The following is a 24,145-nucleotide window of genomic DNA, read 5'->3' as shown; positions in this document are numbered from 1 at the left end:
ACCCTGTATTACCGCACTGTATTACCGCACTGTGTGCACTGTATTACTGCGCTGTGTGCACTGTATTACCGCGCTGTGTACCCTGTATTACCGCACTGTGTACCCTGTATTACCGCGCAGTGTACACTGTATTACCGCGCTGTGTGCACTGTATTACCGCACTGTGTACCCTGTATTACCGCACTGTGTACCCTGTATTACCGCACTGTGTACCCTGTATTACCGTACTGTGTACCCTGTATTACCGCACTGTGTACCCTGTATTACCGCGCTGTGTACACTGTATTACCGCACTGTGTACCCTGTATTACCGCACTGTGTGCACTGTATTACCGCACTGTGTGCACTGTATTACCGCACTGTGTACCCTGTATTACCGCACTGTGTATCCTGTATTACCGCACTGTGTACCCTGTATTACCGCACTGTGTACCCTGTATTACCGCACTGTGTGCACTGTATTACCGCACTGTGTACCCTGTATTACCGCACTGTGTACACTGTATTACCGCACTGTGTACCCTGTATTACCGCACTGTGTACCCTGTATTACCGCGCTGTGTACACTGTATTACCGCGCTGTGTGCACTGTATTACCGCGCTGTGTACCCTGTATTACCGCACTGTGTACCCTGTATTACCGCGCTGTGTACCCTGTATTACCGTACTGTGTACCCTGTATTACCGCACTGTGTACCCTGTATTACCGCGCTGTGTACACTGTATTACCGCACTGTGTACCCTGTATTACCGCACTGTGTGCACTGTATTACCGCACTGTGTGCACTGTATTACCGCACTGTGTACCCTGTATTACCGCACTGTGTACCCTGTATTACCGCACTGTGTACCCTGTATTACCGCACTGTGTACCCTGTATTACCGCACTGTGTGCACTGTATTACCGCACTGTGTACCCTGTATTACCGCGCTGTGTGCACTGTATTACCGCACTGTGTACCCTGTATTACCGCACTGTGTACCCTGTATTACCGCACTGTGTACCCTGTATTACCGCACTGTGTGCACTGTATTACCGCACTGTGTACACTGTATTACCGCACTGTGTGCACTGTATTACCGCACTGTGTGCACTGTATTACCGCACTGTGTACCCTGTATTACCGCACTGTGTACCCTGTATTACCGCACTGTGTACCCTGTATTACCGCACTGTGTGCACTGTATTACCGCACTGTGTACCCTGTATTACCGCACTGTGTGCACTGTATTACCGCACTGTGTACCCTGTATTACCGCACTGTGTACCCTGTATTACTGCACTGTGTACCCTGTATTACCGCGCTGTGTACCCTGTATTACCGCACTGTGTGCACTGTATTACCGCACTGTGTGCACTGTATTACCGCACTGTGTACCCTGTATTACCGCACTGTGTACCCTGTATTACCGCACTGTGTACACTGTATTACCGCACTGTGTACCCTGTATTACCGCACTGTGTGCACTGTATTACCGCACTGTGTACCCTGTATTACCGCACTGTGTACCCTGTATTACCGCACTGTGTACCCTGTATTACCGCACTGTGTACCCTGTATTACCGCACTGTGTACCCTGTATTACCGCACTGTGTACCCTGTATTACCGCACTGTGGGCACTGTATTACCGCACTGTGTACCCTGTATTACCGCACTGTGTACCCTGTATTACCGCACTGTATTACCGCACTGTGTGCACTGTATTACCGCACTGTGTGCACTGTATTACCGCACTGTGTAGAGTCTATCACGGCACTGTGTGCACTGTATTACCGCGCTGTGTGCACTGTATTACCGCGCTGTGTGCACTGTATTACCGCACTGTGTACCCTGTATTACCGCACTGTGTAGAGTCTATCACGGCACTGTGTGCCCATGCACGTCCCTGTATCATCACCGTGTGTCACGTGTTGCCAGTTGTGAAGATCCTCAGCACTTGTTCTGCTAAATGATGACGTCACGTTGCTCCGCCCACAACCCACTGAGTGACCAATGACGGAGCAGACGCACCTTGCGCGTCCTCTGTGCTGCTCGGGATCGTTCTTCCTTTCGCGACTCTCCTCAGTGTGTGACAGGCCGAGCTGTGCGCTGCTCTTTTCATAATGGAGGCTTTTTTAAGTAGTTGACGGTGACTCCTTCTGCTCTCTGCGTTTCTCTAGGGTTTTTACTACTTTCCATCATTTTGTAGTTTTTTTTTCCCGTTTTGGATTGTGGTGACTATAGAGACACGCCATGAAGATCATCGTGGGCATTGGCGGGTGAGTGTCTGCGCATGCGCGAAATCCTAGAGGCTCCGAGTCCGCAACAGCTGCTGCTTGCTGTCGTGGGCGAACTAAGGCCCAGCATTCTGCTGTCTGCAGGGATTGGTTTGTGAGCGAGAGCACTCTGCTCATTCTGCGATTGATCCCCATGTGTCCATAGGGCTGATGCAATCTCCATCAGTACTAGACCAGGGGTCTCCCGTCTATCACTTTCCATACGCTGGGAGCTATAGTACTGTGAGAATGGTGGTCCCCAGGTTACTGACTGGCTGCTTGTTATTAGGACGACCCTCGTGTGATTGTAGTGGAGGGCTCTGACGTTACGGGGGGGGCTTATACAATCGGTGCTTGTGTGGAGGAATTCCTGACACAGCTTTGGATTTTTTTTCCCCAAAAATCTAGACCGCTGGGGTGCAGTGATGTCAGGAAATGTTCAGTAACATCAGACTGTTCATAAATCAATGTATCCATGTGGCACCGGCTCTTCCCGCCTTTTTTCTTGGCGCGTTCTTCTGTGTAATGACAGTTTGTATTCTGTTTCCGGCAATGATTTCTGGATCTTATGTACACAATACATCCTGACGACACAGATCCTGTACTATCAAGATCCAAATATCGACTTTGTATCCAGGCTGCAGAGTAATCAGTCCCTGTAGTGTCCTGTACCATCTGTATCCAGGCTGCAGAGCAATCAGTCCCTGTATTGTCCTGTGCTATCTGTAACCAGGCTGCAGAGCAATCAGTCCCTGTAGTGTCCTGTGCCATCTATAACCAGGCAGCAGAGCAATCAGTCCCTGTATTGTCCTGTACTATCTGTATCCAGGCTGCAGAGCAATCAGTCCCTGTAGTGTCCTGTGCTATCTGTATCCAGGCTGCAGAGCAATCAGTCCCTGTAGTGTCCTGTACTATCTGTATCCAGGCTGCAGAGCAATCAGTCCCTGTAATGTCCTGTGCTATCTGTATCCAGGCTGCAGAGCAATCAGTCCCTGTAATGTCCTGTGCTATCTGTATCCAGGCTGCAGAGTAATCAGCCCCTGTAATGTCCTGTACTATCTTTATCCAGGCTGCAGAGCAATCAGTCCCTGTAATGTCCTGTGCTATCTGTATCCAGGCAGCAGAGCAATCAGTCCCTGTAATGTCCTGTGCTATCTGTATCCAGGCTGCAGAGCAATCAGTCCCTGTAGTGTCCTGTACTATCTGTATCCAGGCTGCAGAGTAATCAGCCCCTGTAATGTCCTGTACTATCTGTATCCAGGCTGCAGAGCAATCAGTCCCTGTAATGTCCTGTGCTATCTGTAACCAGGCTGCAGAGCAATCAGTCCCTGTATTGTCCTGTGCCATCTATAACCAGGCAGCAGAGCAATCAGTCCCTGTATTGTCCTGTACTATCTGTATCCAGGCTGCAGAGCAATCAGTCCCTGTAGTGTCCTGTGCTATCTGTATCCAGGCTGCAGAGCAATCAGTCCCTGTAGTGTCCTGTACTATCTGTATCCAGGCTGCAGAGCAATCAGTCCCTGTAGTGTCCTGTACTATCTGTATCCAGGCTGAAGAGCAATCAGTCCCTGTAGTGTCCTGTACTATCTGTATCCAGGCTGCAGAGCAATCAGTCCCTGTAGTGTCCTGTACTATCTGTATCCAGGCTGCAGAGCAATCAGTCCCTGTATTGTCCTGTGCTATCTGTATCCAGGCTGCAGAGCAATCAGTCCCTGTAGTGTCCTGTGCTATCTGTATCCAGGCTGCAGAGCAATCAGTCCCTGTATTGTCCTGTGCTATCTGTATCCAGGCTGCAGAGCAATCGGTCCCTGTAGTGTCCTGTGCTATCTGTATCCAGGCTGCAGAGCAATCAGTCCCTGTATTGTCCTGTGCTATCTGTATCCAGGCTGCAGAGCAATCGGTCCCTGTAGTGTCCTGTGCTATCTGTATCCAGGCTGCAGAGCAATCAGTCCCTGTATTGTCCTGTGCTATCTGTATCCAGGCTGCAGAGCAATCAGTCCCTGTATTGTCCTGTGCTATCTGTATCCAGGCTGCAGAGTAATCGGTCCCTGTATTGTCCTGTACTATCTGTATCCAGGCTGCAGAGCAATCGGTCCCTGTAGTGTCCTGTGCTATCTGTATCCAGGCTGCAGAGCAATCAGTCCCTGTAGTGTCCTGTGCTATCTGTATCCAGGCTGCAGAGCAATCAGTCCCTGTAGTGTCCTGTACTATCTGTATCCAGGCTGCAGAGCAATCAGTCCCTGTAGTGTCCTGTACTATCTGTATCCAGGCTGAAGAGCAATCAGTCCCTGTAGTGTCCTGTACTATCTGTATCCAGGCTGCAGAGCAATCAGTCCCTGTAGTGTCCTGTACTATCTGTATCCAGGCTGCAGAGCAATCAGTCCCTGTATTGTCCTGTGCTATCTGTATCCAGGCTGCAGAGCAATCAGTCCCTGTAGTGTCCTGTGCTATCTGTATCCAGGCTGCAGAGCAATCAGTCCCTGTATTGTCCTGTGCTATCTGTATCCAGGCTGCAGAGCAATCGGTCCCTGTAGTGTCCTGTGCTATCTGTATCCAGGCTGCAGAGCAATCAGTCCCTGTATTGTCCTGTGCTATCTGTATCCAGGCTGCAGAGCAATCGGTCCCTGTAGTGTCCTGTGCTATCTGTATCCAGGCTGCAGAGCAATCAGTCCCTGTATTGTCCTGTGCTATCTGTATCCAGGCTGCAGAGCAATCAGTCCCTGTATTGTCCTGTGCTATCTGTATCCAGGCTGCAGAGTAATCGGTCCCTGTATTGTCCTGTACTATCTGTATCCAGGCTGCAGAGCAATCAGTCATTGTTTGTTGATTCCTAAGAGGAAACGCGGACAATGGAGTCTCCACTGCCAAGTCCCTGAATGTCAAGTTCTTTACCAGATCCTGGGCCTCCCTACATACAGTACAGGACGATGGTCATAGGTGTGTGATCACAACCAGCGATCAGTGCTCTTAACTTGGACCTTTGAGCCAACATAATAACGCTTGCCATGGCTATATCAGGGTTATATGTGAAGTAGATCCGCTGAGCTATAACTTGATGTTAGTTGCAATGCATAATTTTTATATTTTTGATGTTTACGTTTATTTTTTTCTTTGCATTTTTTAAAAATAAAAGTCAAGTTTCTATTTACAAATTTTTATGGTTACTAACAGGGGTGCGGCAAATAAAAGACACTCCTCCAAAGAATCCCGTGAGCCACGCAGCCTTGGAAAGACTTATGGAACTTTAGTGACTATTTTTATAACTCAGAGACTGTATGAAGGGGATATATACCGTATATATAATAAATTAAATGATCCATGTCACCCTTTCTATGATTCTATGATTCTTTCCAAAATGAATCCAGCCCTTGAGGGGGAGCCCAGAAAGCACGCCACTGCATGGTGTTTTGGATAGATATGTCCAAGAAAGGTGAAGGATCCTGCTTCCAGCATATACAGTATACATAACATTTGATGTTTTATTTCATCCAGTAGAAAAAAAACAAAACAAAAACGCGGTTTGAATGCGACAGCGTCCTTTTTCGCATTATATACCAGGGCTAAACGCTGTAGGGCAGTCACTTCAACCTTTTGCAAAGATTGTATACTTTTTAATGGATTACCTAACATTTGATTTTTTTTCTTTATGTATACTAGAAGCTGGACCCTTTACCTTTCTTGGACAGCGTGTCTGTGCGCTTAGCCGAGTGTATATCCCTGGAAAGACTTTAAAAATGTTTCCATAGGTGCCAGTATACCAGTCAGGCAAAAAGTGTAAAATGATATATTTTGGTTTCTGTACAGAGGGTGTGCGCCTGCTTAGAGTTTACTTAACGTGCCGTATCCGTTTTTGTACGATTTGTGCTTTTGTTACACAGCATTCATCCAGACTTTGGAGACTGTTTGCCACAAGTGCAGTGTGCACTTAGCCTTATAAGCATCTGATTAGGATGTATCCAGGCTGTTTTCCTCTTTGTATATTAATACCTTTTATGTCAGGGTCATATAATGGGAATTATAGTACAACTAGCTGAAGAGCCCGGTGTTGCCTGGGCAGAGTAACCAACTGATTTGCAACACAAATTAACTAAACGATTACCCAAGTATTGATAGTATTTTATTTTCAACTCGTTCAAGAGCCTTTTGATAAACAACATGTGTATCTGTGTATCTAACCCTATCCTGTGTGATGATGTCTGCTGAGCTGTGTACCTAATCCTCTGCTGAGCTGTGTATCCAATCCTATCGTGTGTTACTGACTGCTCAGCCGTGTATCTAATCCGATCCTGTGTGATACTGACTGCTGAGCAGTGTATCTAATCCTATTCTGTGTGATACCGTCTGCTGAGCCGTGTATCTAACCCTATCCTGTGTGATACTGACTGCTGAGCCGTGTATCTAATCCTATTCTGTGATACTGTCTGCTGAGCCGTGTATCGAATACTATTCTGTGTGATACTGTGTGCTGAGCTGTGTATCTAATCCTATACTGGCTGCTGAGCCGTGTATCTAATCCTATCCTGTGTGATTCTGACTGCTGAGCCATGTATCTAATCCTGTCCTGAGTGATACTGGGCTCCCCCTGCAGTCTGTGTCAGACGGTGGTTTGTGTTGGCACGGTAATAAATTGTGTTATTTCCAGCTTTACAGAAGGACGATAACACCATAGAAATGATAAGAATAATAGGCAAAATTGTTTGGTGAATTGGAACGCGCGGGGTTAAAATTTCGCCTCTCAACATAGCCTATGACGCTCTCGGGGTCCAGACGTGTGACTGCAAAATTTTGTGGCTGTAGCTTCGACGGTGCGAATGCCAATCCCAGACATACACACACACATTGAGCTTTATATATTAGATATACAGTATAACGTCCTCTGTATTCTGCATCTCTCGTGAAGAAGTAAAGCTGTTTAATGTCCGCTGTGACCGTCCAGACCTCCTGTGTACTGATCTTGGATCAGGTTTTAACCTTGATTCAGCAGAACCGGGGTGGATGGGGGGTCCAGGCCTGAATTTCCGAACAAATCAAAGACTTATGTATCAACATTACAGGGACCCCCGGTATCCATAGATAGATGTCCATGTACATAGGATATGTACAGGACATCCATTCCTCATTCATGGCCGATAAGTAAATGTAGCAGCTTCTTTGGTCCGTGTTCTGTAATTGCACACCTTACACCCGAGCTCCTGGTATAGGCAGCAGATGGATTTACTGTGCCAGTCGCTCTATATTCCTCATCTCCCCTCTTCTTGTTTTAGCGTAACCAACGGTGGGAAGACAACTCTGACTAACAGGTTAATAAAGGCTCTGCCAAACTGCTGTGTTGTACATCAAGATGACTTCTACAAGGTAGATACTGTGAATTACCCTGTAATTTGTGTGATTTTATATATTTTTATAGTTTGATGTATTCAAAAGGAAATTGTAGTTACATTGTATTATTTGTAGCCCTGTGTGACTTTGTAATACATTAGTGCCTCCCTATTGTTAGCATTGGATATTTATGGAACTGACCCACATACAGTAGTCATTATAGGTGTTCCGCAGCAAGGAAATAAGGGCCAAAATAAAAGCCAATATCCACAGGTCTGTGCGTTAAAAATGGACGGTGATCTGTGTAAGTCATAGAGATGCAACTAAATCCTTCATGAGAAGTTTGTTCACGGCCCTCGCCACATGAATTCTTCATCCAAGATTTCCATCTATTTTCCTAAGGTGCATATAGGAAATATATGGGAGACAGACGTGGCCAGTGGACACTTCCAAAATGTTATAGTGGCACGTATTGTTCTGTTTTAGCGCTTCTACTCCTTAGTTTTTCTGCTTTTTAGGCTTTAGACACATTAGCCGCCCAGAGGTGTAATACCTGTATTGCTGGGGAATGGAGCAGGTCACGTTGTACGTCCCGTCAGTCTGCTGTGTGTGTTGCTCCTTCCTATAGACAATGCTCTTGTATATTTTTCTTTTTGATCACTGTTTCAGCCTCAGGACCAGATCAAGATTGAAGATGGATTTAAGCAGTATGATGGTAAGACGGTGCCGGCCGCTCCGCTACCTTTACATTACTGGTGACGGTGGATGCTGTTACTGGCAAATACATGAGAATGGAGTTACCCTGGAATAGGCGCGCAACCTAAAAAAAAAATGTGTTTGACTCCTTTCTAGTGATAAGTGCTTTGGATATTGAAGCCATGGTTGAAACCATCACGGCCTGGATAAAGGATCCTGTGAAGTTTGAGCGATCGCATGGCGTTAATAATGTTCCGGATAGCGAGACCTCTCCAGGAACTGAGGAGCAGGAGTCTTGTCATATTCTGGTCGTGGAAGGTTTTCTTCTTTACACCTATGAGTAGGTTTGTTTTCATGATGTTTGAGATCAAGTATCTTAGGTTTGTTTTCAAGATGTTTCAGATCAAGTATTTTTGGGTAAAAATCCAGATGCCCATGTGATGGAGACAGAGCAGCCATATGTAAATCCAGCCAAGTGATGTGCTGAGAAGAGTTGTGCTCGTAGGTCATACTGTATAATACTGACCTGTACACGGGCCCCCATGTGGCATCTGATTTACCACAGAAGCAGCTCTGTATTATGGACCCATGGATTCTTATAGATTCTCATTCTGAGCCACATAATGGCTCTTTTGTGAATGCCACCTTATACATTCACTTGTGCAAAAAATGGCGGTATCTCCACAATTATGAAGAACAATGTAGACTGTGAGCTCTTGCAGGCAGGGTCCCCTCTCGTTATGTACTTGTGTGTCCCTGGTCTTGCTCATGTTTATTCTTGTCTATATTTCCCCTTTTCACATGTAAAGCGCCATGGAATAAATGGCGCTATATAAATGCATAATGATAATAATAATTTTAGGGCTCACTCCCACTAGTGTATACATTGGACGAGTGCTATGAGATGTTTTATCGGATAGTGTTCAGACTAATGTTCTACTATAAGGCAGTGGAGAGCTGCATTATTATTTTCCCATACCGATTCAGCATCAGAAAAAAAAAAACGCAGCATGCCGAGAGTAGCACCACAAATCGGATCACACACGGCCATTCAAGTTTATGGGTGGGTGTAAAATATTGGACTGAGAGAATCTGATGACACTAAGCTGACACTGATCAGACTATGATCAAGTGTCATTTACATAATCGTCCCTATTTGCTCAATGGTGAGAATATATACTCGTGATCCTGGCCCTATATCTTAAATAAAAAAAATTCTAATAGCCCATAGCACAGTTATGTCACTGTATTGTAGACCTCCATAAGACGAAGTTCCTAAAGCTATGGATCTGTTATCCGAGGGTTGGGCATAAAACTACGCCCCAGGACCGAAAATCTGTTAATATAAAATAGCCAACGCCTTGAAATAACAATTGTAGCTCTCGCGTGCCTGAGTGTAAAATCAGATTTTTTTACTTCTGTTCTCATAGAATCATAGAATCGTAGAGTTGGAAGGGACCTCCTGGGCCATCTGGTCCAACCCCCTGCTCAAAGCAGGATTCGCTAAATCATCCCAGTCAGATGTCTGTCCAGCCTCTGTTTGAAGACTTCCATTGAAGGAGAACTCGCCACTTCTCGTGGCAGCCTGTTCCACTCATTGATCACTCTAACTGTCAAAAAGTTTTTTCTAATATCTAATCTGTGTCTCTTCCCATTCAGTTTCATCCCATTGCTTCTAGTCTTTCCTTGTGCAAATGAGAATAAAGTTGATCCTTCTACAATGTGACAGCCCTTTAGATATTTGTAGACAGCTATTAAGTCTCCTCTCAGTCTTCTCTTTTGCAAACTAAACATTCCCAAATCCTGCAACCTTTCCTCATAAGACAGGGTTTGCAGACCGGTCACCATTCTGGTCGCTCTTTTCTGAACTTGCTCCAGTTTGTTGATGTCTTTTTTAAAATGTGGTGCCCAAAACTGGACACAATATTCCAGATGAGGTCTGACCAAAGAGGAGTAGAGGGAAATAATGACTTACTGTGTAATATAATTTTCATAGTTTATCAATGTTAGTAATATTTTATTTTTTACATTGCAGACCACTGATTGAGTTATTTACACACCGTTATTTTATCTCAATACCCTACGATGAATGCAAGAGGAGAAGGAGGTACGAAGTCTTTGTGATTGCAAGAATCTCTCTTGTAATAGTTTCTTTTTCCCTCTTTTTGGGTCACCTTTTAGGCTTTTAGCATTGTCAGAGCTGCAGTAATTCGTTATCAGTCAGGGAGGGCGCCCAAATGTCATCTGCTGTCTCCCGTCTATTAACGTTATTATTAAAGCAGCAATCACGGGACGATGATCTAAATATGGACAGGACTTGGTGATATTCTCAGGGCGTAAATGGTCAGCAGATTTAACAGTAGTAAAATACGTTAAGAATAATCTACATTTAAGATTGCAGGCATAAAAATAAAGTTTTGACTGCAAGTCGGTTCTTAATGATCATTGTGTTTTCATTAGCCAGCAGTGGTAACAGGTGTATAGTTCTGGCATGCACAGGGTTAATGGCAGGACGCAGCACTGTACTGTGTCACAGGAGACAGCTGCTGGCGGACAGGATGGTGAGGCTGTGTGCTGTCAGCATTCTATAGCCGTGTCCCCGCCGGGTACAGGGCTGCTGGCAGTGACTGAGCTCAGCATGTGTCGTGTACTGCCAGTGGGGGCTTATGTGGAGTACTGGGGTCACGAGTCTTCCACTTCTCAATTACTTCACATATAAATAGCCATCTATTACCTGGATGTTGTCACCTTTATGTAGATTTTTTTTTTTTTTTTTTTTTTTTTACTGTCCTATGAACATCACCTTTATTTAAATATATTGCTAAATAAATTATATATTTTATATAACTTTCTTCACTTTGTTAAACATTGCCAGACTTTACATCAGCCCTGATCATGATATGAAGTCTTGCTTAGTCATTCTAGGGGATAGTGTAAAACAATGTGACCGGGGTGAACTTTCCTATCTAGAGACATCATGTTCCAGAATACTATAGAACGCATGAGTTTTCTTATCACCCAAGAAACAGCCTAAATCTTCATAGTTTGATTCTGGGGTGTAATCACTATAGTGAGGATATGTCCCATCATGAAACAACGGTGTACAAAGTTATGCGAAATCGGATGGCTGTCCCAAGAGACACAGGAGATTTGGGAAGCAAAATATTTAAAATATGGGGAATTTAGTGTTAAGTAGAGATGAGCGATTTTGTTGGGGTTCCCTCTTATCAGCTGATCGGCGCCGCAGTTCTGTGACAGTCACAGCACATGCATGGAGAGCCTGTTTGTTGGGTTCCCCATGCATGTGCTGTGACACAGCCGCGACACATGCAGCTGCGGCGCCGATCAGCGGGCGCGATCCAGGAACCTGAACAAATTCGCTCATCTCTAGTGTTAAGCATAATTTCTGTTGTAAATGTCAATGTTTTCCAATAACAATTACTGTGATATTAGCACTCACTGAAAAAGTAAAGGTTTAATTATCACTTATTCAGTTATATAATATGTTCCAAAAGAAATGTATATATAATGTGAGGAACTGAAATACTTTCCCAGCACAGATGACTAGTTACCTCAAGTTATGTTGTATTTACATGCAATGACCTTATCTGGTGGGGGAATATGTGCCTTTCTTTCTCTCGGCAGGGGGGCCACTTGGGTTCACACCACTGCAGACTGGCCGGAGACTACACTGGCTGTGAATTCATTGTACATTGGTTAAGGGGTTGGGAGTAGAGTTGAGAGACTTGATGGGGGAGGGCAGTTGTGTCTGGGGATCTGAAGTGCAAGGAGCAGAGTTAAGGCCGCTCCTGGAACCCATGAATGGACTATCGAACTTGGAACTAAGTTTTCTCGGGCTTCGGTTGTGAGATCTATATTCCCCTAGGAATTATCCCATGGACTATTTTTACTGACTTGTTGCTGATCCCGTGGACTGGGGGCATTACATTGGGGTCATCTACCTGGACTTACTGAAATGCTTGTATGGATACAAATAAAACTTGTTGCATCGTTAACCTGCCTAGGTGATTACTAACACCCACAACTCTAGATCTTCATAAGTGGTGGCAGCAGTGGGATCACCTATCTCTGAACAGCGTAACATAGAAAGTTACTGATGGTGACTTGGCAGAAGAGAAGGCAGACTCCATCTACAAGAGACTCAAGTAGGAGCAACTGAGAGCCCTGTGCTCTGGGAGAGAGCTGGAGTGGTCGATGGCGGACAACCGGAATACCCTATTACAACGCTTGGACGAGTGGGATCGAGAACACCCACAGGAGGAGATCAGTCTAGATGTAGAAGAGGACAGCCCAGTGGACGGACAACAGCCGTGGGCAATCATTCCGATGGCAGAGGATCGATTGACCGAGTTGGGGCGGGTGCTGGCTGCGCTGGGAGAGCGGGCCACAGAAAGAGAACGGGCGGCTGTGATAAGCAAATATCTGGGTGTCCATGTAGCTGTAACCCCACCACCCTCTGCGCAGATGACAGTGGATAACTGGAAAGAGGGACCCGCATCTTTGAGGTATCGGGACATACCACTGTTTAATGAAGACACCACGGGTATTGATGACCATCTTCGATTATTTGAGAACCTCTGCCTGCTTCATGAGGTGTCCTTTGAGTACTGGCCGAGATTTTTGAGTGTTGGCCTGACCGGGAAAGCCAGAGAAGCTTTTAATAACTTGTCTTCTGGGGATCAGAGGTGTTACGCTACCATTCGCAGCGCATTACTGGAGAGGTATGCCGTCACACCTGAAACCTACCGGAGGAAGTTTCGGGAGACTGAAAAGCCCAATGCACATACGCACCGGGAGTTTGCCAACACATTACGTACAGCATGTGCTCGGTGGATCCAAGGACTGGGAGCTCGGGAAGCTGAACATGTCTTGGATATATTCATGCGGGAGCAATTTATGTCCAAGCTCCCATGTGACATAAAGGAATGGGTGGCGGATAGAAAACCACGGAGTCTGGAGGAGGCTGCAAGATTGGCTGATGACTGGTCTGCCAATCGTCCATGGCGGTGTGGGAGAACAGCTCCGGCAAGTCGGGAACAGGGGCTTCCCGAGAGGCCAGCGAGACCCATGGTTCAGCGAGAAGAGGAACTGCGAGGATTTCGTACTCTACAAAGAGGGGGAGGTCTCCAAAAGCCCCAAGTACGGCCAGCATCAGGGCGAGGGGGATTAAGCTGCCATAGCTGTGGACGCATGGGACACTTCGCCAGGGAATGCCGGGCCCATTCGGGTCCACGTCATCCGCATTTCCAACCTGTGAACAGTGTACTGCAATGGAGCTGGAATGCTGGGAGCGAGAAAAGGGGGGGGGGGTCCCCCAAAACCCCAAGTACGGCCCACATCAGGGAGAGGTGGATTAAGCTGCCATAACTGCGGACGCAGGGGACACTTCGCCAGGGAATGCCGGGCACATTCGAGTCCACGTAGCTGGAGGAGAATCTCTGAACATTCGGACAGCCCGACTACATTTAGGCTGGGGACACAGCAAAGGAATGGTGGATGTGGGGGTAGTGCGACACCTACCTGTGGATGTGTTGCTGGGCAACAACTTAGGAGCAGGGTTGGTGTGCCACTGGACCAGTGTCGCAACCCGAAGCCAAGGACTCATTCACGCTGCATCAGAAGACCTCGACATGCCGAATAACCTCCCGCCAGTGTGGGAGAGACCACAGCAATGCTGATAGACTATCGAGACAGACTGAGGAAGCCACGAACTCTGGTAATTGTCGTCAGAAGCAGGGCTGTGGAGTCGGTAAGCCAAACCTGCGACTCCGACTCCTCAATTTCCCTTACACCGACTCCATGACTCCGACTCCCACACATATTGCTTATATTTAAGTGAAAAATTTATTGTAGTACAATGTGAACCTCAGACATTTAATCATTTTTATGATCCAATAATCAAGATATTTAGAACAGAATATATATTGGTGTACTACCCGGTTTTCATTCTTTTTGGAACAGATACGATATGGATAGACAGATATGGATATATAGAGCAGATTTCTAATCTGCTTTTGCTATTGAAAACATTATCTATGAGCTCAAAAACCTTTCAGGTGATGCAGTTTTTTAAAAAGATGATCAGCTTTTGCAGCTGAAAAACGTATCCTCAAAAAATACAGGAAAAACGCTGTGTGTGAATGTAGCCTTAGATCAGGAATATAACAGCCATTTATAGGACATTTCATAACTTTCCCAAACTCCTATGAAAAAATATTCAGCATATTCTGCATTGAATTACTGTACCCAATTTATTATATATTTTAGGAGTCGGTCCATTTTATACCGACTCAGACTCCACCAAAATGAGCACCAACTCCACGACTCCGACTCCACAGCCCTGGTCAGAAGAAGGATAGTCAATTTCATGAATTGGAGCCCAATACTTGCCGTGCTGGAAAAGTGGGGGAGGAATGTGAGGAACTGAAATACTTTCCCAGCACAGATGACTAGTTACCTCAAGTTATGTTGTATTTACATGCAATGACCTTATCTGGTGGGGGAATATGTGCCTTTCTTTCTCTCGGCAAGGGGGCCACTTGGGTTCACACCACTGCAGACTGGCCGGAGACTACACTGGCTGTGAATTCATTGTACATTGGTTAAGGGGTTGGGAGTAGAGTTGAGAGACTTGATGGGGGAGGGCAGTTGTGTCTGGGGATCTGAAGCGCAAGGAGCAGAGTTAAGGCCGCTCCTGGAACCCATGAATGGACTATCGAACTTGGAACTAAGTTTTCTAGGGCTTCGGTTGTGAGATCTATATTCCCCTAGGAATTATCCCATGGACTATTTTTACTGACTTGTTGCTGATCCCGTGGACTGGGGGCATTACATTGGGGTCATCTACCTGGACTTACTGAAATGCTTGTATGGAGACAAATAAAACTTGTTGCATCGTTAACCTGCCTAGGTGATTACTAACACCGACAACTCTAGATCTTCATATATATAATTAATATATGCCATCACTTTTTGTTGCATGTTTTTGGGGCAACTGTGGTGACTGAAAAACCTCAAATTTGGCTCAACATATGTTTCAAATAACTTAAATCTTATAGGATTTTTTTTTTTTTTTTTTAAACCTTTATCAGCTGCAATGGTAACCAATACATCATTGATTCACAGCAGCATTTAATAATTCAACAGCAGCAATCAAAGCTATTTATTTTACTCACTTATATAGCGCCATTAATTCCACAGCGCTTTACAGACATTATCGCTGTCCCCGATTGGGCTCACAACCTAAATTTCCTATCAGTATGTCTTTGGAGTGTGGGAGGAAACCCAGGCAAACACGGGGAGAACATACAAACTCCTTGCAGATGTTGTCCTTGGTGGGATTTCAACTGAGGACCCCAGAGCTGCAAGGCTGCAGTGCTAACCACTGAGTCACCTATTGTCAATATCTCCTGTTAGAGACAGATGCTAGCTGCACACTGCAGCCAACATCTGCCTTGTATACAGTGGGTCCAGCTTCTGAGCCTGTTGCATTCATGCTCTCCTTAACCGTGACATATATTTGCTACCCTTGACTCCTGTGCTTAAGGCTGTGCACACGGTGCGTATTCTGCTTAGGAATTTTCTGCGCAGAATTCACTAAATCCGCAAGTCAAATGACCTGCATTTTTCCTGCGGATTTAGTGCATTTTTTGTGCACTTTTAATGCATGTTTTGTGCGGTTTTCCACCTGCGGCTTTCTAGAATGGAGCAGGTGGAAAAGTGCAGCAAAAGCGCACAAAAGAAGTGACATGCTGCTTTTTTTCATTCCGCACCAAATGTGCGCGGAAAAAAACGCAGCATGTGCTCTGTGGATTTTGTTTTACATAGAAAAGAATGGTACTGTACATCACACTCAATTCTGCTGCAAATCCGCTGCGGATCCGCAGCAGAATCCGCACCGTGTGTACATAACCTAAGGGTTTGAAGTCACAAAAATGCAACAATGTATCATACTGTATGTAATCATGGAGATGAAGAAGTATAAGAAAGGGGTTGCTTTCTAAATCCACCCACTTATTTTGGTATGGTGAATGAGTTATTAAAGGTTTAACTTTGCAGAATCCAAGAACGCTATCCAGGAGGCGCCAACCCATTTTGGCTGCCCTCTCCATTTTTACTATTACCGGTATTTTATTTATACTGGCCAATAAAGGGCTTGCTTGTCCGACGCTGCTCTCTTCTGCATTGGAATGGAGGTAACCGGTGGGGATGACAATACAACCCCAAACAGCTGCTGAGACTTGTGCACATCTCTGCTTCATTGAACAGTTTACATGCACGATACCTGTCGGTCGTGTGCACGTCTCATCATTTACGTGGGGTGGTAATGTCCTCAGTATCTCTCACGTCAGTGTAGAAGTGAGCAGAGCCAAGCAGCTATTAAGTTAGGCCAGGTACACATAGCGCTAATGCAGTCCATTAATCGCATGCATTAAACGGACTGCACTAACACTACTCTATTTTCTGATCGCATTATGCGATCGCGCTAGCGCTGGTGCTCTAGCCGTAACGGACCCTCGAACGCTGCAGACCGTGTCCGAGGGGCCGTCACAGAATGACGGCACATCGCTAACGCATGCCGATTATGACACGCGTTAGCGATGCGCTACATTATGGCCGTCTATGGGGGGCGTTAACACATCCGTTAGCGTTAGTGCCGCTGTGTAATGGATGCGTTAAACGCAGCCCCCTATCGCAATATTAACCCAGCCTTATGGAAAAGAAAAAAAAAAAAGATGAAACCCAATCTTTGTATGTCAATCTCAATCATGATGTCTGCATTCAGTGCTACTCCAGGCTTTCTACATATAGAGGCATCCTCTGAGAAGCTAAAAAGAACGGTTTCCGAGTAATTACATGGAAGACAAATTCAGCTCGTCCTCTGGCTTAGTACGCAGCACTATACATATCTACACTCAAATTCGTATCCATGTATGCCGGGCATGGCACAATCTCATGACCATCTTAGTATTACAAATAACGAGATACAATAGCCCTTTCTGATGCCTGATGTTTCATTTGTAACAGCTCCAGAAATTACACAGTTCCAGATCCACCGGGACTCTTTGATGGCCATGTCTGGCCAATGTATGTGAAGCACAAAAATATCATGGAGGAAATGAATGTAATTGTGGGTAAGTGTTTATTCTGTGTGTTTTTTGTATGAATCAAGTAACTACAAATGATCACATGGCAAAAAAAAGTGTTTCTTTTTCTTTTATAGAACAACTTGATGGGACAAATACAAGAGAAGAATTGTTCAACAGAGTACACGGAGATGTGCTGAACCTGATCAACAGCGAGGTAACTGCCCTATAATCCATCTCCAAGAAGCATCAATACATTTTTGCTCCCTGGGTGACCACCGTTAAACTAGAAAACCTGTCAGGTTTAACTGATCCGCCTCCCTGAGATCAGATGAACCAGATGAGTTTTCTATTCTAATATCAGTAATTACACAGCTGATAACTGGACTGCAGAACATGACCTGGGCAGATTTTTATCCTCTGGAATCTCTGCAAGCAGACATGTTGTAAAATCTGCTACGGACTACAGGATGTAAAGTAGAAAATTACAGAACTTTTCTAGTAAAGGAATGCTCCTTTAATAGATGCCCAATTCAAGACTTTGATTATGGTTTGGGGGCTCTTGCTTAGTTATTGCTAAGTGGCCCAAACATTCCTCTGGAAACTGTATTTCAATGCAATCTTAAGTGGAGGTCTCAAAGTTTAATATTCATTAATTCTATTTAAAGACTAGCAAAATGACTATTTGCAGCTTATTTGGAATACCCTATTATAATGATGGCTGGACCATACATGTTAGATGTATGTGTAATAAATATATAGTACAGACCAAAAGTTTAGTTTTCTTTATTTTCATGACTATGAAAATTGTAGATTCACTCTGCAGGCATCAAAACTATGAAATAACACATGTGGAATTATATATAATTAACAAAAAAGTGTGAAACAACTTTAAATATGTCTTATATTCTAGGTTCTTCAAAGTAGCCACCTTTTGCTTTGATTACTGCTTTGCACACTCTTGGCATTCTCTTGATGAGCTTCTAGAGGTAGTCACTGGAAATGGTTTTCACTTCACAGGTGTGCCCTGTCAGGTTTAATTGGGATTTCTTGCCTTATAAATGGGGTTGGGGACCATCAGTTGTGTTGTGCAGAGGTCTGGTGAATACACAGCTGATAGTCCTACTGAATAGACTGTTAGCTGCTTTTTTTCTTGCCATCATACAAATTCTAAGTAAAGAAAAACGAGTGGCCATCATTGCTTTAAAAAATGAAGGTCAGTCAGTCCGAAAAACCTGGGAAAACTTTGAAAGTGTCCCCAAGTGCAGTGGCTTAAACCATCAAGCACTACAAAGAAACTGGCTCACATGAGGACCGGCCCAGGAAAGGAAGACCAAGAGTCACCTCTGCTGCGGAGGATAAGTTCATCCGAGTCACCAGCCTCAGAAATCGCAGGTTAACAGCAGCTCAGATTATAGACCAGGTCAATGCCCCACAGAGTTCTAGCAGCAGACACATCTCTACAACAACTGTTAAGAGGAGACTTTGTGCAGCAGGCCTTCATGGTAAAATAACTGCTAGGAAACCACTGCTAAGGACAGGCAACAAGCAGAAGAGACTTATTTGGGCTAAAGAACAATGGACATTAGACCAGTGGAAATCCTGTGCTTTGGTCTGATGAGTCCAAATTTGAGATCTTTGGTTCCAACCACCATGTCTTTGTGCGACGCAGAAAAGGTGAACGGATGGACTCTAAGACATGCCTGGTTCCCACCGTGAAGCATGGAGGAGGAGGTGTGATGGTGTGGGGGTGCTTTGCTGGTGACACTGTTGGGGATTTATTCAAAATTGAAGGCATACTGAACCAGCATGGCTACCACAGCATCTTGCAGTGGCATGCTATTCCATCCGGTTTGCGTTTAGTTGGACCATCATTTATTTTTCAACAGGAGTGACCCCAAACACACCTCCAGGCTTGTGTAAGGGCTATTTGACCAAGAAGGAGAGTGATGGGGTGCTACGCCAGATGACCTGGCCTCCACAGTCACCAGACCTGAACCCAATCGAGATGGTTTGGGGTGAGCTGGACCGCAGAGTGAAGGCAAAAGGGCCAACAAGTGCTAAGCATCTCTGGGAACTCCTTCAAGACTGTTGGAAGACCATTTCCGGTGACTACCTCTTGAAGCTCATAAAGAGAATGCCAAGAGTGTGGAAAGCAAAAGGTGGCTACTTTGAAGAACCTAGAATATAAGACATATTTTCAGTTGTTTCACACTTTTTTGTTAATTATATAATTCCACATGTGTTAATTCATAGTTTTGATGCCTTCAGAGTGAATCTACAATTTTCATAGTCATGAAAAAAAACAACTCTTTAAATATATATATTTATTTCCTCACTTAATTGTAAAGTGCTGTGGAATATGTTGGTGCAATATAAATACTATTATTATTATTATTATTATTATTATTATTATTATTATTATTATTATTATACCAAGCAGAGGTGCATTCTTGGCTTGACCAAACAGATCAATGGCCCTTCCACATAGTTGTACTGCATCTGTCATAGCCCTCTTCTTTCTGATTGACAGCTCTGAGTTTACAGAAGTCAGAGAAGGGCATAGATGGATAGAAGGTACACTGAACTGCTCGGCCTTGCCAAGCTTGGTTTGAACAGTCAGTGTGGGCTCATACGATATTTACAGAGACATCCTTTTTAAATTGTATTTATTCTACAGCATCTATTACTAGATAATGTAACCCTTGTTTTTCTTTGTTTGCAGAATTAAGTTGCAATACACAAGTGGCCTTACTGTCTGGAAATGCCTTTTGGATTATAACTTACACCACCTGTATTTCACTCGCTTGGTCTAGAGTTTTTTTTTTTTTTTTAAAGTTTTTATTGTCGATTAACTTTATAACTTAACCTCAAGCCAAAAGCACTCCTCTCCAATAAACTATTTCTTCTAATCCAACATTGTGTCCTAACTTGTAAATGTGTATAGAAACCAAGATATGGGGTCCCATTGCTTCATATAGAAGCTGTACTTCTTAGCATCTATATAGAGAAAAATCTGATTTATCAATGTCAAAAAACGTATTTATTTTGTGATATACTTAAGATGTTTTAAAGTGATCTGCCAGTCACAGCTAAAAATGCGACTGTACACGGGACACTGTATAGCCAACATACCTGGCGTTCTTCCAATGTTGCCATCTGTCTACAGAGCCTGGAGTTCTGGAAAGAAAGGAACTGAGTCATGTTGTTATACTTGTCCTATGTGGAGTCAAATATTCAGTTTCGACTGGAAGGTTATTTTAATGTGCTAAGATCAAAATAAGTAACAGAAACCTGTGAATCTTCAGTCTTTGTAAGGCCTCTTTTACATGGGGCAGAATCCTATGGTTTGTAAATGGACTTCTTGCTTTAAAATGTCATTAAGAAAATGCCTGGTGTGAATGTGGCCAGAAGGTCACGGTCTCCTGACCATAATAAGCTACATGAAACACATTGTTTGTAAAGCTAATGTACTAGGTTTGTTCAGAAAGTACATAATGATTTGATGCTTTTAAAAGGGGTTGTCTGGGCTTAGGACAAAAGTTTGCTGTCCCAGCGAGCATGCTGTCAAAATTTCAAGGTACGTCTAGTGGTCATGCAATTGGCATACTTGCGGTCACGTGCTGACTAGTCTCATCTGGTTTCTCTCAATTCTATTCAGAGGAGCTGAGCAATAGTGATGAGCAAACATGCTCGGATAAGGTGTTATCTGAGCATGTTTGCTCATCACTACTGAACAAGACTAGTTGGCACCTGACTGCGTGTATGCAGATGGCATGTATGGGGTCTTGTGACCGCCCAGTCACACTCTGAAAAATCAGGAATCATAACCGTGTAAGCATAGCATGCTGTCATGATTCCGCAGCTTGTGTACACATACAGTGAGCGCAGGTTTTTGTCCCAAGCATAGAGTAACCCATTTTAATGTATGTGTCTAAAATACAAACACGTAATGTGGCTTTTACAAGTGTCCTTATGGCTAGAAGGTGTGTGTATTTCTTTTCAGGAACCCGTCATATTGAACAAGCTTTTTTTACAGCAAACAGAGCGTTCTATATCAGGAAAGGCTCAGCAGGAGATTACACCCTGGGACCAGTATGCAAAGAGATTTTAAAGGGAATCTGCTAACAGGATTTTACACCCCAAACTATTTGCTGCACTCTCAGATGCAAGTCCAGCTATACTTTTACATGGCCAGTCCGTTCCTCCATTACTGAGAAATCAGCGTTTTGAATTGAAACACAAATGAGGATGAACTATTTGTAGATCTGAAGCCTTTGTCACTCCAACTCTATTTCTTGCCCAACACCACCTCCCCCTGCTTGACTGGCAGCCTGTGGGCTGTGTGACTTCAGGCAATAGGAGGTGGCACTGGGCGGAGAATAGAACTGGAGTGACAAAAGCTTAAGATCTACAGTAGCTCTTCAGCCTCATTTGTACATCAATTCAAACGCTGATTTCTCAGTAATGGAGGAACGGACTGGCCAAGTAACAGTATGGCTGGACTTTGTCTTTAAAGAGCAACATGCACATATAAATGGTTCATGAGGTGAAATCCTGCTGACAGATTCCCTTTAAAGAGGTTTTCACTTCTAATTATTCATTTAAATCCATGTTTGTTCATTGCTTGGGAACCTAGTAGGACCTACTTGGTGACTGACAATTTTGGCTGGTGCTCTGACTCTTGACAGTCTGATGGGCAAAAATCCTTCTCTGTGATCAACAGCTTTCTCTATTCATGATCACACAGATTGCTGTCAGTCCCCAGTAGGACAGCCCACTGAACTCATACGGTAAGAATGAACATGGATTTGAACACTACATTACTGAATTAAATAAGACAACCTCTTTCCGTTTAACTATACCAGGCTACAAGGCTTCTCCTCTGTAACATCAGGGCAGTGCGGCATGACTGTTTTACTTTAGCCTATGTTCCAATCCATATATGATGGTACTTTAAATCAGGTTTTTTTCCTTCATTGCTCTCCTTTTTTTCTATGAATCATTAATTTATAGAACGATGTACATTCACGTTTAAGTATAGGTAGTGACAAAGCTGTTAAAAATTTGCAGTCATTTTCCTTATGTCATCTGAAAAATCTGTGTGAACTGCCAAAATTATCCAATGCTAGAAATATAAAATGTTGTGGAGATATTGTCACATACATATTGGCATTATTCTTTCTGTAGAGGTTTGTCATTAAAAATGACATTAGATGTGTTCTTTTGGTCTCTATGCTAGCACATTCTAGATTTTGCTGTAAAAGAAAAAAAAAACCTTAATATCTGCCTTGTGTGAACTGACGATCTTGGACATTTTCAATAAAACAAATGTTGAAATGGTCACTGTTCGACAAACTAGAAGTCGATATTGTATCATTGGAGGCTCACATGGGAGTTTTTCTCTTTTCATGCTTAGAGATATTTATGCTTGGAAACTCATATCCACTGGTGTATAACCTAATATGAGCCCATGGGGATTCCACTTGTCACAGTCTTGTGTCCATACATGTAGCTTTGCCCATATGCATTAGCCCTTAAAAACATTGGAGCCGATTCATCATTTCTGGGATTTACATGACTTTATTAGGGTAACTTGTATTTAGTAATGATTTGTGTGCCAAATTTATCAAAATGGCACATGCAGTTCATGAATTTTGTAAAAAAAAAATTAGAAAGTTTTGCAAAAATAAGGTTCTGGTATCAATTATAAATCACTTTGAGAGGGAAGGTGGGTTGAGAGTACATGCGACAAACTTAGCAACTTTTTTGAAAAGTCAAATGATGAATCGGGTGAAAACCTCTAGAATGATGGATTCTCGTGCTCTTATGAAGACATTCTGTAGTCTGTATGACCTTCAAGGCCTCATTCTCAAACATGTGAAAAAATGGTACCAGTGTCAAAGTTTTGGATCAGTGTGTCAGTGTTTGGTCTGTGTCCTTTTTTACCATCAATGTGTCGGTAGTTTTCACGGATGGATAAATTCCAAAGCTTCTGCAATACTTTGTGTCAAAAACGGACAGCACAGTTATGCCAACCATACGTTTTACATGGACCCACATTGGTACTTTTTTTTCTGTGCTAATGGAAAAAAAAGTACATTCTTCTCCTCAGTGACGTCACCACTCTGCAGACTCTCCAGGTCCCACTGTGACCCAGAAGTGGCATTTTGGCTGGAGTCACACCTTTCTGGATCAAAATTGGAACAATTTTTTATTTTTTTTTCTTTTGATAAGCTAGAGTCATGCAAGTACAACACGATTTTTCTCAACTACCATCCGTATGCAATGCGTTTTTAACATCCGCTTTTACATCCTGTAATTCTCTATGGAATTTAAAGCTAGTTTGCAAACTTAATAAAGCAATGTTATATAAAGATAAAAATAGAATAGCTAGATGTCCTGTAGATATTTAATGTCACAAGCCCCCTACATATAATAAACTAGCACCCCTTAAGCCCCCGTCACACATAGCGAGATCGCTGAAGCGTCACTGAATTTGTGACGCAACAGCAACCTCGCTACATGTGACACGCAGTAGCGACCGGGCCCCCCCGCTGGATATCACTGATCGTGCTCGAATGGGCCATTTTTTTCATCGTGGGCGTCCCGCTGGCCAGTGCGCATCGCTGTGTTTGACCTGACGAGCGACGCAGAACTCGAGACGCAGGCGGAAATCGTCAGAAAAGCTGCTATGTGACAAGGTACCAACGACTGTCGAGGATCGCCATATCGTTGCTGCATCGCTGAAGAGATCTGACTGTT

At 44.0% G+C, this 24,145-nt stretch overlaps 1 protein-coding gene across 1 annotated transcript; it reads left to right on the top strand.

Annotated features, from left to right (window-relative positions):
• Positions 1 to 2,018: 2,018 nt before the first annotated feature.
• Positions 2,019 to 20,297, top strand: NMRK2 (nicotinamide riboside kinase 2). The gene is made up of 8 exons (XM_073568489.1): positions 2,019 to 2,261; positions 7,523 to 7,613; positions 8,247 to 8,292; positions 8,430 to 8,613; positions 10,309 to 10,380; positions 17,322 to 17,428; positions 17,518 to 17,597; positions 20,106 to 20,297. Exons 1-8 carry the CDS (start codon positions 2,236 to 2,238, stop codon positions 20,109 to 20,111), a joined length of 612 nt encoding a protein of 203 aa, XP_073424590.1. The 5' UTR covers positions 2,019 to 2,235; the 3' UTR covers positions 20,112 to 20,297.
• The last annotated feature ends 3,848 nt before the right edge of the window (positions 20,298 to 24,145 follow it).

The sequence above is a fragment of the Dendrobates tinctorius genome, unplaced genomic scaffold (genome assembly GCF_039654945.1).
Source record: "Dendrobates tinctorius isolate UK_male_01 unplaced genomic scaffold, ASM3965494v1 ptg000022l, whole genome shotgun sequence".
Classification (NCBI taxonomy): domain Eukaryota; kingdom Metazoa; phylum Chordata; class Amphibia; order Anura; family Dendrobatidae; genus Dendrobates; species Dendrobates tinctorius.
The sequence above is the reverse complement of the archived record's forward strand: the minus strand, read 5'-3'. Positions and strand labels throughout refer to the sequence as shown.

Bases quoted from the DNA above. Each gene is read 5' to 3' on its own strand.
- NMRK2 (XM_073568489.1), top strand. From the start codon at position 2,236: ATGAAGATCATCGTGGGCATTGGCGG. The intron at 8,293-8,429 runs GTAAGACGGTGC...ACTCCTTTCTAG, and splicing joins TGGATTTAAGCAGTATGATG to TGATAAGTGCTTTGGATATT. The intron at 10,381-17,321 runs GTACGAAGTCTT...CATTTGTAACAG, and splicing joins GAATGCAAGAGGAGAAGGAG to CTCCAGAAATTACACAGTTC.